We start from the raw sequence: 16,346 nt of genomic DNA, 5'->3' as shown, positions 1-16,346 counted from the left end.
CTTTCCCCCAATCCTGACAAGTCTCCCAGTCCCTGCCGCTGAAAAACATCCCAACAGCATGATGCTGCCACCACCATGCTTCATGGAGGCCATTGTACCCTTCCCCAGGTCTGGCCTCGACACAATCCTGTCTCGGAGCTCTACTCTATTCCTTCGACCTGATTACTTGGTTTTTGCTCTGACATGCACTGTCAACTGTGGTACCTTATATAGACAGGTGTGTGCCTTTCCAAATCATGTCCAATCAATTGAATTTACTACAGGTGGACTCCAAGTTGTAGAAACATCTCAAGGATGATCAATGGAAACCGGATGCACCCGAGCTCAATTTCGAGTCTCATAGCAAAGGGTCTGAATACTTATGTAAATAAGGTAGATGTTTTTTAAATTTTTTATACATTTGTAAAAATGTCTAAACCTGATTTCCCTTTGTCATTATGGGTTATTGTGTGTAAAATAATGAGGGGAAAAAATGCATTTAATACATTTTGGAATCGGACTGTAACTTAACAAAATGTGGAAGAATTCAAGGGGTCTGAATACTTTCCAAATGCACTGTAGGTGCTGACACTGCTTTGTTACAAAATTATATTTTTTACTGGTATGGTTCTTCTCTCTTTCTGTTGGTAGGTATTTGAACCACGTGCGTACTGCCCAGCCCCAGGACATGGCTGGAGGATACAACTCAGGACTGGCGTGTCATCGAGCCATCCAGGATGCCTTCAGTGGGCTCTTCCATCCACTGGGCTGACCCCTCAAAAACAGAGAGGAGCTCAGAAATATGAGGCTGTCAATATAAACTCTTGTCTAAGGACTCAAATCACCACCCTGCTCTACATTGGGGAGGGAGCCATAGACCGCTATGGATGGTGGTCTAAAGTCAGACCAGGATGTATATGTTGCTATTTTTGTATTATCTTATTTTCATTTTTATTCAAATAAATATTTAAAAAACAAGCCAGTTGTGGTCTGAACCATGTCATTTGTTGGATAATAAAGCTTTTGAAACCATGCCTTATTGTTTGACCAGGTAATTGGACCTGTCAAGACGTTACCATGATTTAGATCATGACTGCCTCATTGACACTTTAAAATTAAAATGTGAACACCATTCACAGATCAAAAACAAAATGTATAATTTTAATGTCCCAGAATGACATCCTTGGTCAAATATATTCAATCTTTCGTCTCCCCAGACTTCTGTCTCTTTGGCGCTGGTTCTTCTATGGTTTCTGAGGAGAGGAGAAAGAGTATTTGCATTTTCAGTTTCTTCAGAGAGTGAATGAATCATGCATGTGTGAGTACTGTGTGAATGAAAGCTCACCTACCTGTGTGTATTCTTACTGCTGAAGAGCACCTCTTTGGGGATAGTGAAGGTTACAGACATCTCCCTATTGGGGGCCACATTCCTCGCCAGATGCACAGAGCACTGCCCCTCTAGGGAAACCCCCAGGCTGGGGTTATAACCCCTCCCCTTCTATTAATACAACATCAAATCACATTTATTTATATAGCCCTTCGTACATCAGCTGAAATATCAAAGTGCTGTACAGAAACCCAGCCTAAAACCCCAAACAGCAAGCAATGCAGGTGTAGAAGCACGGTGGCTAGAAAAAAACTCCCTAAAAAGGCCAAAACCTAGGAAGAAACCAGTCTGAGGGGTGGCCAGTCCTCTTCTGGCTATGCCGGGCGGAGATAACATAAGCATAATCAATTATTATAATACATCAAACATTTGGTACAGCCCTGATCCCTATGTGAACCCCTGACAGTTCCAATACACACAGGAGAAATCAAACTCGTATGTCACACCGTTCTCACGCACCTATAGCAGAGGGAGAGTGAAGATAAGGAATGAATGCAATGCGCATGCCTCTGATTTCATGACAAACTATGTTTAATCAAAATCACAATTTCATTGGACTTACTTTGGCCACCATATTTTCCTCTCCAACCATCACCATCTTGAAGAAGCGGTAGGTGGAGTCGATGGTGTTGGTCTTATTGACCACACAGGTCACCCAAGGGTTCTTATCCATTATGACTTGGCCTGGAAATTGATTTGCAACAGCAGACAGCATCATGCCAGTAAAACAAAATGAATCAGCACTATCGTTTTCCTCACACACACACTTAATGTATTTCATCGGTAGCTAATTGACCACTCAGGAAACACAATCTTGGGAGGGTGGTCAGGGATTGAAGAAAGCATCACTTGTAAAATACACAATGACCTGTCAACAGCATCTCTGATACCCATGCCTGTGTCTGTCTTCTGACAGATAGTACTACTTATATTGTGATGCAGAACAGTACAGTATGTTTGTGGCACTCACCTATGAGGTTTCTGTAGGGAAGCTGGTGCTCCCGCAGGTTCATATGTGCAATGTGACACACTCGACTAAACCCTGAGTGATATCCTGTCCCTCTGGAAGCAGAGTGCACAGAACCTCCTCACTCTTCAAGTTATCATAGGTCAGCTGTAGCTTGTTGCAGCTGTAGCTCTTGAGGTACTCCAAATGACCGCAACACCTCGGCCTCTGCGTCGCTGAATGAGTTGGGTGAGGAGACACTGGCAGGGTCCAGCAGCAAGAGCCTGTCATTATCGCTGCCTTCGACCGCCAAACACGCTTTAACATGCCTGGCGCTGGAGGGCTGGGACAACAACTGTCTGGGCAAAGGCTTCTTTATCCAAACAAGTCAGACATCGGACCTCTGTATAGGCTGGGCTCCATCGCACTGTATTGTTGCTGCACAGGCATCTGATTCTGGAACTCACAGGACAAGTTGATGCTCGGGACCGCAGAACACTGGGTCCGGTATCGATAGCGGGATTGCAAGCTGTTTTACATTGGTAGTAGTGAGAATATTCTAGGAATAATCCTGCAATGACAAATCGTAGAAGAGGTCTCTTTGACATATTACCTGTCCTAAGCATCTACATTAGGACAATGAAAAGTGGATAATTGACACACAACACTGAACGATAATTGTTTGATATTGCATGGAAAGATTACTTTATTCAGTACCAATGTAAACATTGAAACGCATTCATCACCTCAACATCGGCTCTGCATAACGCGCACATGTTTTATGTCATCATTAGTGGACTTCTTTGCAGCCACATGATTCGTCAGATGGAACTGTCGATCTCTGATTTGATAAAAATGTTGTGCGACCTATAAAGGCGACGAATACATGCGGAAGCGTTTTCATGTCATATGACCATCTCAAATCAACTGAGAAGTTGCAAACACAGCTAGAACGTTTAATAGTGGAGCATATTTTGTTGTTTAAAGGAAGCGTTTGCCGTGAACAGCCACCACAAACTGCACAGATGAGGTATCTATTGTATTGGTTGTTGAAAGTAACATTATACTAACGCCTTGCTCTTGGGTAAATCACCTGGAGACATGAGTATCAATGGAGAAGGCACCACCGTCCACTCTGACCATTGGGCCGCTGCGGATGACATGGGCTGCGAGACCAACCCTCTCCTGGGAAATGTAAGTAAGCACTCCGCTCTAGCCGGGAATTAAGAGGCATACGTTAAATAACCTTGTGCTCACTCAGACAATGGCAGTCTGAGTTTCAGTAACGTTACTTTTGGCAACCGGTTTACAATCCCAATCTAGCCTACTACAACTGGTCTCTAGTAGGGAGTCTATTATGTTAGAAAGTGAAACGGTCAAATAGAAGGCAGGACCCAGCTAGTGAACATGAATCACATGCTCAATCTGTACAATTCTATCTCACATGACACTTTAGTTCACTTGCATTGTCTCCCTCAGCACTTTGGAAATCATGCACATTCTCTTCTCAGGCTGTTTGGCATTGCAAAGTCCACATTTCACAATGATTTGGCCCCAGGGAGGTACTGAACACATCCCATTAGAATGATTTGTTAAAAGTTATTCTTCTTGAGCCAGCAGATAGTGACTGGTAGGCTACATATTTCTTTGGCATTTTTTGTCTGTTAAATTTGTCATTTTCACACATCCCACTGTAAAGTGAACCTTAGAGGTCATGACAAAGAAAATAATGGCCCCTAATAAATTCAAGCATTGCAACACTAGTCTTTAAAATGATTGATTGGACTGGTTACTCATTATGGTGATTGATTGCTGTGAAACAAATGAACTTACACGGGAATGGGAGCACCTCAGACATGTTACTACGGCTTCTCTGCTAGTCCCTATGTCGCCTCATGTTTAGCCCTCTAGTCACTTTTTAATGTGTACATATTTTGCCTTACTCATCTCATATGTATATGATGTATTCTACTGTATCTTAGTCTATACTGCTCTGACATTGCTTGTCCAAATATTTATATTTTCTTAATCCCATTCCTTTACTTAGATTTGTGTGTTGTATGTTGTGAAATTGTCAGATATTACTTTACTGTCGGAGCTAGAAACTCAAGCATTTCGCTACACCCGCAATAACATCTGCTAAACACGTGACCAGTAACATTTGATGTAATTATAGTGCACTTCCTGTCCACCACTGCTGTAACCTTAGCTATATCAGCTCCAAAAACGTGTATGTTGATCCAGACTCATACTCCTGTTTGCTGTGACACTGACACCAGGGTTGTGGCTGGATCTCTCCAGGGTCTTCCCTAATAGAGAGGCCCTGCTGAGCCAGGCATCACCCTTAATATACACAGCTCAGGCAGCTCAAATCCACTCATCCCTCATTCCATTCCCACATCCTACATTTCATTATAGGGCAGTGATCCTCATCACCATTACATCAGTGTATCTCAGAAGGGTTTCCCCTAAGTAGTAGTCAGTCCGTGTGTCCCTTTCTTGATTATGTTTTGTATCAGAAATTGTGCTTTCAAGTAAAAGTAAGCTATTGTGTAGTGAGTTGTATATTGATTTGTGATTGACTGAGCTCGCCTTATGCCCCCCCCCCCTCTCGCTCTTCCGCTAACTCTCCAGAGAGCAGAGGAGCCAAGGGCTAAAGGGGCCTCCTTTACCTCCTCGGTCTTCAACCTGATGAATGCCATCATGGGCAGTGGCATCCTGGGCCTGGCCTACGCTATGGCCAACACAGGCATAGTGGGCTTTTGGTGAGTAGGACACATCCAGGCATATTTTTAAGAAGAAATTCCGCTGCCTCTTAAATCCTTTGTGTGCTCAGCTTTCCCATACAAACTCTACAACTTTATCTCTGTATGTCACTGTGATGTGAATGTGGCTCCATGTCTGCAGTATCCTCTTGCTGCTAGTGTCCAGTCTGGCAGCTTACTCTATACACCTCCTACTGAAGCTGTGTGATCAAACCGGTGAGCTGGCCTTCAGATCTCATGTTAAACATCTGTATGATATAGCATGATTAGGCTGACAATGTAATAATGTCAATCTAGATCATTCCATCTTATCTCTTAGACAAGCTAAAATAAACCCACATGATCAGTCAGATGATGGCACACCTCTAATTCAGTCATCTTGAGTATGTTACTACCAATATTGTCTCCTGAGAGTTGGTTTAGATGAGATGTCAATGGGAATTAGAATTATAGTACACTTCCATATAGTTCATGTTTAAGATTAGGTGTGAACTGTAGAGAATGTACACTGTTTGTTTATGGTGGATTGATGTGTTTCTGTCACCCATAGGTATCACCTCATATGAAGACCTAGGAGGCAGAGCCTTGCAGAAGCCAGGCAAAGTGAGTCCGAATAACAAATCATAAGTCACAAATAAATATTATTCACTGTTTCCATCTAGAAGGAAGTAAGACATGAAGCTTGATCTTGTACGCCTAGTATAGTACTACACAGTTGTGGAATGTTATGAACCCTGATATTTCACTTTTGTACCTGCGTAGGAAATAATCTATCATTCAAGTAACGCCCTTTTAAATTATTTGTAGGTTCTTGTTGGAGTCAGTATTCTCATCCAAAACATTGGAGGTAAGGTCAGCTTTGTTTCTTTGCTCTTAAGTTCCTCAATTCTGCATGCTGCAGTTGTAACATTTTAAATGAGGTAGCACCATTGAGAAGTAACATCTTACGGTGAGGCAGACCTGGTTTAGCCTCAATGATGTCACAGTATCATGTGTCACTGGCGGGAGTGAGGAGGTTGTAAAGCTGGACATGTTTCCTGTAACTGTATGAGGCTCTGGGTTCAATCCCCGGCATCTCCACTCCTTTTAGGGCTCCTGAGTGGCGCAGCGGTCTTAAGGCACGACATCTCTACCTGGCCAAGGCTTTCGACTCTGTCAATCACAACATTCTTATTGGCAGCCTTGGTTTCTCAAATGATTGCCTCGCCTGGTTTACCAACTACTTCACTGATAGAGTTCAGTGTGTCAAATCGGAGGGCCTGTTGTCTGGACCTCTGACAGTCTCTATGGGTGTGCCACAGGGTTCAATTCTTGGGCCGATTCTCTTTTCTGTATACATCAATGATGTTGCTCTTGTTGCTGGTGATTCTCTGATCCACCTCTACGCAGACGACACCATTCTGTATACTTCTGGCCCCTCCTTGGACACTGTGTTAACTAACCTCCAGACGCGCTTCAATGCCATACAACTCTCCTTCCGTGGCCTCCAACTGCTCTTAAACGCAAGTAAAACTAAATGCATGCTTTTCAATCGATCGCTGCCCGCACCTGCTCGCCCGTCCAGCATCACTACTCTGGACGGCTCTGACTTAGAATACGTGGACAACTACAAATACCTGGGTGTCTGGTTAGACTGTTAACTCTCCTTCCAGACTCCCATTAAGCATCTCCAATCCTATTTTGCAACAAAGCATCCTTCACTCATGCTGCCAAACATAACCTCGTAAAACTGACCATCCTACCGATCCTCGACTTCAGTGACGTCATCTATAAAATAGCCTCCAACACTACTCAACAAACTGGATGCAGTCTATCACAGTGCCATCTGTTTTGTCACCAAAGCCCCATACACTACCCACCATTGCGACCTGTACGCTCTCGTTGGTTGGCCCTCGCTTCATACTCGTCGCCAAACCCACTGGCTACAGGTAATCTACAAGTTTCTGCTAGGTAAAGCCCCGCCTTATCTCAGCTCACTGGTCACCATAGCAGCACCCACTCGCTCCAGCAGGTATGTCTCACTGGTCACCCCCAAAGCCAATTCCTCCTTTGGTCGTCTTTCCTTCCAGTTCTCTGCTGCCGATGACTGGAACGAATTGCAAAAATCTCTGAAGCTGGCGACTCACATCTCCCTCACTAGCTTTAAGCACCAGCTGTCAGGCTAAGTACAGGTGCAGTGATCTGTAAAATGATCTATCTGTAAACAGCCCATCTATCTACCTACCTCATCCCTATACTGGTATTTATTTATTGATTTTGTTCCTTTGCACCCCAGTATCTCTACCTGCACATTCATCTTCTGCCGATCTACCATTCCAGTGTTTAATTGCTATATTGTAATTACTTCGCCACCATGGCCTATTTCCTTAATTTACCTCATTTGCACTCACTGTATATAGACTTTTTGTTTTCTTTTGTTCTACTGTATTATTGACTGTATGTTTTGTTTATTCTATGTGTAACTCTGTGTTGTTGTATGTGTCGAATTGCTACGCTTTATCTTGGCCAGGTCGCAGTTGCTAATGAGAACTTGTTCTCAACTAGCTTACCTGGTTAAATAAAGGTTAAATAAATAAAATCTCGGTGCAAGAGACATCAATGACAGTCATTGTAAATAAGAATTTGTTCTTAACTGACTTGCCTAGTTCAGTAAATGTCAAAGGAAATAATAGTAAATAAACTGTTCATTTGACTTGTGTTTACTGCAGTCTTACTGGGCCTCCTGCTGGAAACCAAAGGGCCCTGCACCACAACCCTTCCTGGTGTGGCCATTGGCCCGAGTCCCTGATAACCTTTAACCTCAAGGCACTGTCTCCTCTGGCCCCTTCCATATGGGTCTGAAACGCACTAATTGATCTCAGATGGTGACCCTCATAGTCCCACCCCTCAGTGATGAGACCTAATGGGAGCCCCCACTTATACCCCCCCCCCCCCTCCCTTCCTCAGCACTACTTCTCACACAGATGGGAGCCTAGGTGCTCTCTCTTGCCCAGTCATTAGCAGCAGGGCTGAGTGGATTATTATTGCAGTGCCCTTTAAAATGTTTGTGGTTGTCCCAGCATGGGGCAGCTGCCATGCCCCCTCGTGTCCATCCTTTTGTAAGGGGTGCAATTAGCTCACTCTGGGTAAACACTTATCTACCCTGCCAACAGCTGATGGGCCTATCAACCTTAATTACTACATGGCCTACGGCAGTGGCTCCCAACTAGGGGTACTTGGCCTATCCACGGGGGTACTTGAGAAGACTCATGAGATCATAGACCTACTGGTAAAATGCACATGAGGGGGTACTCCAGGCAGAGTAAAATTCAGTTGGTGGTACAGTAAATGAAAGGGTTGGGAACCACTGTCCTAGGACTCTCTCAGACCCCTGCCCACTAGCTTAATGAAATGAAAGTGCCTCTGTCTTGTGCTAAATACACCTTCCCACTGTGTCCACAGGGTACATACTGTACATACACCAATACATTACACAGTACACCAACTCTCCTTTTTGTTGTTGAGAAAGATCATAATTCAACAGCTTTTGATTGAAAGAATATCATTTTTATGCTCATGGCCTTTATGTTTAGAGATGAAAGTATATTCCCCACTACCAATGTGTCTGGCTTGTGGAAGACGTTGTCTACTTACGTAAATGACTGCATGACTCTAAGCAATTCCATCATGTTCCCCATGTCTGTATGGACATGCAAATCTATTTTTATGCCTGATCATAAGGAAGGTCGGGGTTCTGTGGTCCATATGTCAGACTAAACTCCAGACTAGGTGTTATGTACTGTATTTACCATAGTGTCTGTGAGCTGAACTGAGCGTGTGAGCAAGGAATATCCCACACTGTAGCCATACCACTGGGCTATTATGTCTGAGGAAGGGAGATTCCTGGCACCCCCATAGTAAAGCATGCCAACACTGTAACTGCACTTCATCAAGGCCAGGGCAGAGACAAGTTGGCATCTGATGCTGGGGTTACCTCAAATCCTATGAGAAAATACACTGTTAAAGGCACAGTGTTAATTTCATCTGTGCGGGTCCAAGATAGGCGCCTAATGATTATCTGTACGTGTGGCTGTCTGTGGGCAGTAGTGTTGGAAGCGTTTTCTAATGAAAACATTTAGTGGATCAGTAGGGATAAGGGTACAGGTTAGTTTAGTTTAAAGGAGACGAAGTCCAGCCCCAGGGCAGTCTGGTCCAGGCAGCTGGCCCTGGCCCTCCCTCGTTCCCCAATCTAATACCCATAACGCTGCCTCCCTTAACCATAGCAACTGACTAACACACTCTCACTTACCCTGACCTAAGCACTTCTCACCTCACGTCATTTGCTCCCTCTGTCCCGCTCTCTCATATTAGGGGTGGGCAGTCTGACCCACAGGAAGTGACCTAAAGCCTGGCCTATGATTGGCTGTCAGAAGAGTTTGGGTGGGAGGGAGGGGGCGGCTCATGAGACTCATACAATATCCTGTTTCCTAGGAAGCAGGAGGGAGGAGGAGAAATACCTGGATTAGTGTCAGGGATCATTATTGTTAGTATTCCTTCCCTCTCCATTCTTGCTGCCCTGACTGGGCTTCTGCAGTGGAAACATCTGCATAGTATCTGCAATTTGGGCTTAGCTGGGTTATCCCCGGAGTCTGCTGCCCCACCTCTGTCAGCTTGGAGAGATGTGGACTAATATTCTTAATCTTTGTCTGACCTGTGTTTGGTTGGAACAGCATATTTGACTATTTGCTCGTGTGTGAACAATGTGGTTATAACTATAATGAGCATCTCTGATATTCCTCCCCAGCCATGTCGTCATACATGTTCATCTTGAAAACAGAGCTTCCTGCAGCCATTGCCAGCTTCCTGAGCCCAGAGACCTCTGGGTATGCATACACTTCCTGCATTTTCAATTCAAATGAGCTTTTATTCAAACAAACAAGAAACTAAGACATTCCTCCTGTGGTTTTATCTGCCTTATCACTAACAGTTATTTCTGTCCATATGGTGCATTAATCACATGACTGACACAGGTAAAATGCCATTTAGAGCAGATTTGGATCAAATAACTGACATAAGACTAAGGATTCTAACCACAAGGCAGCTAAACCTGGAATGAACTACTCATACCTAGCCAGGCATCAGATTCAGCTAAGATCACATGAAGAATGTGGAGGAAATATGTCACCAAACCACAAAACACTGTCTAGCAGGGCTTGGAGAAAATCCTCAGTGATGTTGTGTAATGTGGAGCAGCAGTGGAGGAACTGTACCTCTGACTGACTGACTGAGAACCATTCCTCAGACTCCATCAGTGTCCTGTCCTTCATTTAGGCCTGGAAGACGTACCCCTTCCCCTCCCTACCTCCTGAGAACAGCCCACAGAGAAGTCCAAGGCCTAGAATGTAACTTCTATCACTTTATTATCAGCCACACTGAGCTGAGCGATAGCTGTGGCTGGTCTCGGCCCAATCCGTCAACATCTGACTCTTCCCCTCACAGCTGCTTTGTATTAGAGGCACTGCCTCGCCCCAAATCTCTTGCATATGTTCCCTGGAATCAGAGCGATACAACGGGATATCAGTTTTGCCATTTTAATTACAGCCGTGCTGAGGGAAACAACTGTGCTGTTGATGAGTGGCTTTGGGATGTTAACACGCTCATATTGAAGCCCATTAAATGCTAAATACTCCAGTTGATTTATATTAAATAGCATACCCCAAGTTGATTTATATTAAAAAGCATTTCCATTTATCTTGGTATCCCAGAGTGAAAAGCAGTCAGTTGTAGTCTATTTTGGAGCTTTCGAGTCGTGTCTGTAGTGAATTATGTACTGCCTACAGTAAGTCAATGAGCCCTTGTTAAAGGCCACTGACGAAGCCAGGCACGGTCATGGACAGCTGGGATGGGTTTCTGCTGCATTGACCAGATTTATGCTAATCTCCAACACTTGGTAGAGATGGACTCATTGGCAGAGCTAGTCAAAACTCAGTCCCATCCTGCAGCTTGTTATAGCACATTTCACGGGCATTTCAACAATCTTTTTTTCCCCCTCTCCATTGAGTAATCTAACCAGGGTTGATCCACATCCTCCAGATAGCCAGTGGCGATATGGGCTTCCCTTTGGTAGAAGCAGAGGAAAGGTTCTGAACTGAACAGTAGTGTAACCTGATTGTCCTAGGAAGGGTTTAGGTTTGAGCTGAGACAGGCGTTTGGGTCAAAGTGGTTGTTTACATGGCATCCTGTTAAAGAATGTCCACCCCGTGCAGACAGAGAAGACTGGGCCACTATGGTAACCCAGGAGCCGTGAAACTGCCAAACGAGTCACTTGGTGTTGATGTGGTCAGAGCAGGTGCTGCTGATACGGGGAGCCCCATAAACATCCCTGGAGCCAGTCCCCCATGACCCCACACTGCGTCTCTTCCCTCCCAACACACAGCAGCCAGAGCCACCGCTCGCTCCCATCCCGATCGACCCCAGCGAAGCCAGCATGCCTTCCACATGTCACCCTTTTGTCCCCCCCCCTCGCTCCCCCACCACCCGCTTTCTGAATAAATTGCCAAGGCTATCCCTCAGCAAAGGAAAATATTATTCGCCCTCAGAAAAAAAACTGCGATTGAAATCATGCCCCATCTGACAGAATGTTTGCATGTGAATTACATAATTGTTATGGTTTGTGAGAGTTAAAGCCTTTAATGTATACCACATGATGAGACTGTCTCGCTATATTTGAGCATGAAATGGAGACAGTTTTTTTGTTCGGGGTTCCAGGGGAGAGGGAGATTCCCCATTAGTGTCTTCATCATAAGACTGGTGTGGGGGGGGGGGGGGGGAGATATCAACTATCAATATTCTAATTTCCCCCTCTCCCGTCATCCTCTCTGACCATCTCTCTGTAGGGGGGCCTGGTATGAAGATGGCAAAACGTTGCTGATTCTGATGACTGTGTGTGTGGTTCTACCTCTGGCTCTGCTGCCCAAGATTGGTGAGTGGCCTGGTTTGGTCTTGTCATCTGGCACTCTTGCCCCTGAATCTTTGATGGCTGTGTATATCACCATTCCTCTCCTTCCAACCTCTAGGTTTCTTGGGCTACACCAGTAGCCTTGCATTCCTCTTCATTCTCTTCTTTACAGTTGTGGTGAGTTCAGTTCAAATCTTATGCTTGTAAAAGACTTGTTTCTTTTCCTCCATAATCCATCTGACCTGTTGCCTCTTTCCCAGGTTGTGGTCAAGAAATCGGCCATCCCTTGCCCCCTCCCAAGCAATGTGACCCTGAGCATCAACCAGGTAACAACCACAATGCAAACTGCCCTGGCCACACACACCAAATACTGTTGGTCACATTGACCTGAAGGCTGTGAGCTTTACTGCAGGCCTGGTTCAGGGCCATTAGGATTAGGCCATAGGACACAATCCTAAAGATTGAATTTCTGAATGGGAGGCTTTGGTGGCTGACTGAGCTAGTTATGAATGACGAAGACCAGGGAACACTGCACTGTGATTGGTGCCAGTCCTGGAGGGGAGGAAGTACCTATGACCTCGCCAGTGCAAGGAAGTGACCGTTGACCTGGTTGGGTATAAGCGCAGCACTATTGCTTCCTTGTACACAGTCACGGCTTTGGGCCAATTTTTAAATGGCTGCTATTTACCGTTCTCCACAGCCATGACTGGAATTTAATCTACCGCAACAACGCTCACATGTTTAGCCACCTTTTACAACTGGACTCATTTTTAAAAAAGTAAAAAAAGAATGGAATAGCTTTAACCTTGCTCCATTTTCTCTGTTCATAACATTTTTCCAGGTATCCAATTCCTCGGAATCGGAATGTACGCCCAAACTCTTTGTCATCTCCAGTAAGGTATGTATGCATTGGTTGAAAAGTTGTCTTCCTCAACCATGGAAATGTAGTCCATAAAACACACAGAAGCTATATAATAATTGGTAAGCTGCAATAAGTAGTGCAGTAAAATGATGACAGTTGCAGAAGCAGTCCTATGGCTCTTTTAGCGCTTCAGTAAATGGCACTGTCTCTAGTTCTTAGTTGGTCGCTGGTGACATTTCCCAATCATTAAGAGTGGAGGATTGTGCAGTGTATGGAATAACACGTGTGACATTACCACACTTCAGTTTAGCTGGTAATGTCTACTATTATTGCTTCAACTACTCGATCCGCACACACACACACACACTGCCGTTCCCCCTCCCCGGGTTACCGTATAAACTGCTCCCCCTCCCCGGGTTACCGTATAAACTGCTCCACCTCCCCGGGTTACCGTATAAACCGCTCCACCTCCCCGGGTTACCGTATAAACTGCTCCACCTCCCCGGGTTACCGTATAAACCGCTCCCCCTCCCCGGGTTACTGTATAAACCGCTCCCCCTCCCCGGGTTACTGTATAAACCGCTCCCCCTCCCCGGGTTACCGTATAAACCGCTCCCCCTCCCCGGGTTACCGTATAAACCGCTCCCCCTCCCCGGGTAACCGTATAAACCGCTCCCCCTCCCCGGGTTACCGTATAAACTGCTAAGGCCTAAATGACTGCAGCTGTGTTGAATGATTGTGTGTTTCAGAGTGCTTACACCATCCCCACCCTGGCTTTCTCCTTCCTCTGCCACACTGCCGTGTTGCCCATCTACAGTGAGATGGACCGGTCAGTACCCTGCCTGACACATCCCATACACATCATACTGTATATACCTGTGTATTCGATGTCCTTTCGACAACCCTCGGCCTGCATGGGGTCGCTCTCTGTCTTGTTGTTAATCGAGCATAATAACCTCAGCTGCAGTTTATCCTCATCCTTCCTCACTAAATGTATATATTTCTGGTCATTTTTATTTATGAATGTATGTAGATGAATTTACTTCTACCAGATGCATTTTAGGAAGTTTTTGCTCTTGAATACCATTGTGCCAAATTTTTGTCTATTGAAGAGCATTCTAAAAAACTACAAGGCTGAGTGGGCAGTCATTTCCTGTTTACGTTCACAGCATATTGCTATGGAAAATATCATGGCCTTTGCAGTTATCATGTATGTATTGTGGGGCCTTTTTAAATGTATGTATACTGAAATAATTAATCACTTTCCTGATGTGTGTTTAGGCCCAGTAAGAAGAGGATGCAGAATGTGACCAATGTTAGCATCTCTCTGAGCTTCCTGCTCTACCTGATCTCTGCTTTGTTTGGCTACCTCACCTTCTACAGTAAGCGGACAGTGACACCTCACAGAGAGAGCGCTGGTTGAAACTATTCAATCCATGGTGTCTCCCCCTCCTTCCAAAATGTTGGACCAGTCCTTCACTCAAATCAAATGTTATTGGTTGCATACACACATTTAGCAGATGTTATTGCGGGTGTTGCACAATGCTTGTGTTCCTAGCAGTAATATCTAACAATACACCCATCTAAAAAGTTATGGAATGAAGAAATATTAGGACAAGCTCTGCTATATCTCTGACAGGCCATGTAGACTCAGAGCTCTTGATAAGCTACGACACGTACCTGCCGCGTGATGTCTTGGTGATGGCTGTGCGTCTGGCCATCCTGCTGGCTGTGCTGCTTACTGTACCCCTCATCCATTTCCCTGTAAGTACTGTACCCCTCTTAGACTACTGCTCTGCGTTTGCTTACACTCATACTTCCATATGAGTAGTTGGGACATTCTATCTGCTAAATGACCAAGAATGTACATGTCTGTCCCATAGAAAGTTATGACTTGCCTCCAATCACAGTACCATATTTTAATGAGTCCAGTTGTATGACTGCTCTAAACCTGTGCTGTCTGCCCTAAAGGCCCGGAAGGCAATGTCAGTGCTGTTTTGTGGAGATAGGCCTCTCTCCTGGGTGTATCATATCTTCTCCACTCTCCTGATCCTGACTGTGGTGATGCTGCTGGCCATCCTTGTCCCTGACATCAGGAATGTGTTCGGGGTTGTGGGTAGGTGTTTAGTCATTTAACTAATGGGGTTTTCTTTGAGGGGGGGGGGGGGGGGGGGGGGGGGGATTATTATTGTAACATTTGCATTCATACGTTTGGTCCTTCAGATAAATGGGTTTCAAATGGTTGGTTAATGTTCTCTTGTTTAGGGTGACTGTCTTTTAATCTATAGTTAGATTTGGGTGTTAAGTATATTGTGTGTGTACTGTATGTTCTGAGCTGTTGAGATGTTTTACCGCCTGTGCCTCTGCATCCTCCAGGCTCGACCACGTCGACCTGCCTGTTGTTTGTGTTCCCGGGGATCTTCTACCTCCGGCTCAGCAACCAGCCGCTCAAGTCTCTGGAGTCTGTGGGGGTAAGTGCACACTTCCCCAATTCATCCTCATACTGGAGTTGTTTAGCCTCAACTGATAGAAAATAGGAATTTGTAATGGCTGGAAACTCAAGAAAACACCACTATTGAATTTATATAGCCATCTACTCATAGTTATTCTACAATAACATCTGGCAATGTAATGATTATGACTACCTGTGGTTGTGTATATACTTTAATACTAAGGTGATGTCACCCCCCCCCCCCCCAGGCTGTATGTCTGCTGATCTTCGGCCTGTTTGTGGGACTGCTCAGTCTGTGTGTCATCGTGGTCACCTGGGCACAGAACCCCTGAACAGGACCGCAGAACTAGACCACCCACAGCTCTGCTCCATAGAGCCTAAAGGGAGAATTATGCCAAAGAAATACTATTAGGCAGCACAACAGAACTCCATGACCACAAAAGACTGTGACCACAACACAGGTCAGTGGCATGACCACAAGATCACTGCATCACTTCACCCAGACTCTGAAAGCATTCGACTGCCCACCACCCCCATACAATCAGTGCTGCTCTTGTGTTTTTATGTTTAATTGTACCTTTTAGCTATGGTGCTTCTAAAGCTCCAGAGTTGCCTTTTTTACTTCTGGACAATGTGTACACTTGACAATAAATCTTGAATGTGGGATGACGTATTAGTGTCGGTGAAGTTATTCTATTCAAACTATTTTTAAACTGCTTTTAAATTCCCTCATTATTGACAAGATAAAAATCGTTCATAATGCTTTAGCGAACCAAGCTCTTTTATTGGGGCTGACCATGCTGAAGACCGGCCAATCACCAGACAACAGAGGTGTCATGCTCATAGGGGGCACAAGGGCATGTGTCAAATTTTTCAGATGTTAGGTTAATGACAACTTCATTTTTAAGCCCATGTTTTACCTTAATTCTTTAAAAAAAGATCTGTCAGCAGTATTTGACAGAGGGGGCACACTGAGTGGACCAGGCAAAGAGGCACCCCAATTCTCCCTAGTAAGTGG

General features: G+C 44.9%; 3 protein-coding genes across 6 annotated transcripts in view; 2 read left to right on the top strand and 1 right to left on the bottom strand.

The window, feature by feature from the left end:
* Positions 1–959, top strand: part of mnat1 (MNAT1 component of CDK activating kinase) — a 55,509-nt gene extending 54,550 nt beyond the window's left edge. For all 3 annotated transcript variants that reach the window (XM_020501248.2, XM_020501249.2, XM_020501250.2), the window contains exon 9: positions 631–959. In XM_020501248.2, the coding sequence (XP_020356837.1) occupies positions 631–751 (121 nt within the window). In that variant the 3' untranslated portion in view covers positions 752–959. The remainder of the gene's footprint in view (positions 1–630) is intronic.
* Positions 906–3,098, bottom strand: trmt5 (tRNA methyltransferase 5). 2 transcript variants are annotated; one of them, XR_004202722.1, is made up of 4 exons: positions 2,337–3,098; positions 1,929–2,050; positions 1,329–1,825; positions 906–1,232 (listed from the first exon to the last, which is right to left on the bottom strand). XR_004202722.1 is itself a non-coding variant. In XM_020501251.2 (4 exons), the coding sequence occupies exons 1-4, from the start codon at positions 2,377–2,379 to the stop codon at positions 1,067–1,069; spliced, it is 480 nt and encodes a 159-aa protein (XP_020356840.1). In that variant the 5' UTR covers positions 2,380–2,447; the 3' UTR covers positions 1,024–1,066. The 2 variants fall into 2 exon arrangements, 1 of the variants encoding a protein (XP_020356840.1); XM_020501251.2 differs by having other exon boundaries at positions 1,024–1,232; positions 1,329–1,477; positions 2,337–2,447.
* On the top strand, positions 1,981–15,999 carry slc38a6 (solute carrier family 38 member 6). Its single transcript, XM_020501247.2, has 16 exons — positions 1,981–3,506; positions 4,947–5,077; positions 5,220–5,293; positions 5,628–5,680; positions 5,885–5,924; positions 9,861–9,939; positions 11,953–12,038; positions 12,133–12,191; positions 12,275–12,340; positions 12,856–12,912; positions 13,626–13,705; positions 14,158–14,258; positions 14,516–14,640; positions 14,848–14,992; positions 15,253–15,347; positions 15,577–15,999. Exons 1-16 carry the CDS (start codon positions 3,414–3,416, stop codon positions 15,658–15,660), a joined length of 1,368 nt encoding a protein of 455 aa, XP_020356836.2. The 5' UTR covers positions 1,981–3,413; the 3' UTR covers positions 15,661–15,999.
* Positions 16,000–16,346: the final 347 nt, after the last annotated feature.

This window comes from Oncorhynchus kisutch, linkage group LG14, assembly GCF_002021735.2.
Source record: "Oncorhynchus kisutch isolate 150728-3 linkage group LG14, Okis_V2, whole genome shotgun sequence".
NCBI classification, from domain to species: Eukaryota; Metazoa; Chordata; class Actinopteri; order Salmoniformes; family Salmonidae; genus Oncorhynchus; species Oncorhynchus kisutch.
The sequence above is the reverse complement of the archived record's forward strand: the minus strand, read 5'-3'. Positions and strand labels throughout refer to the sequence as shown.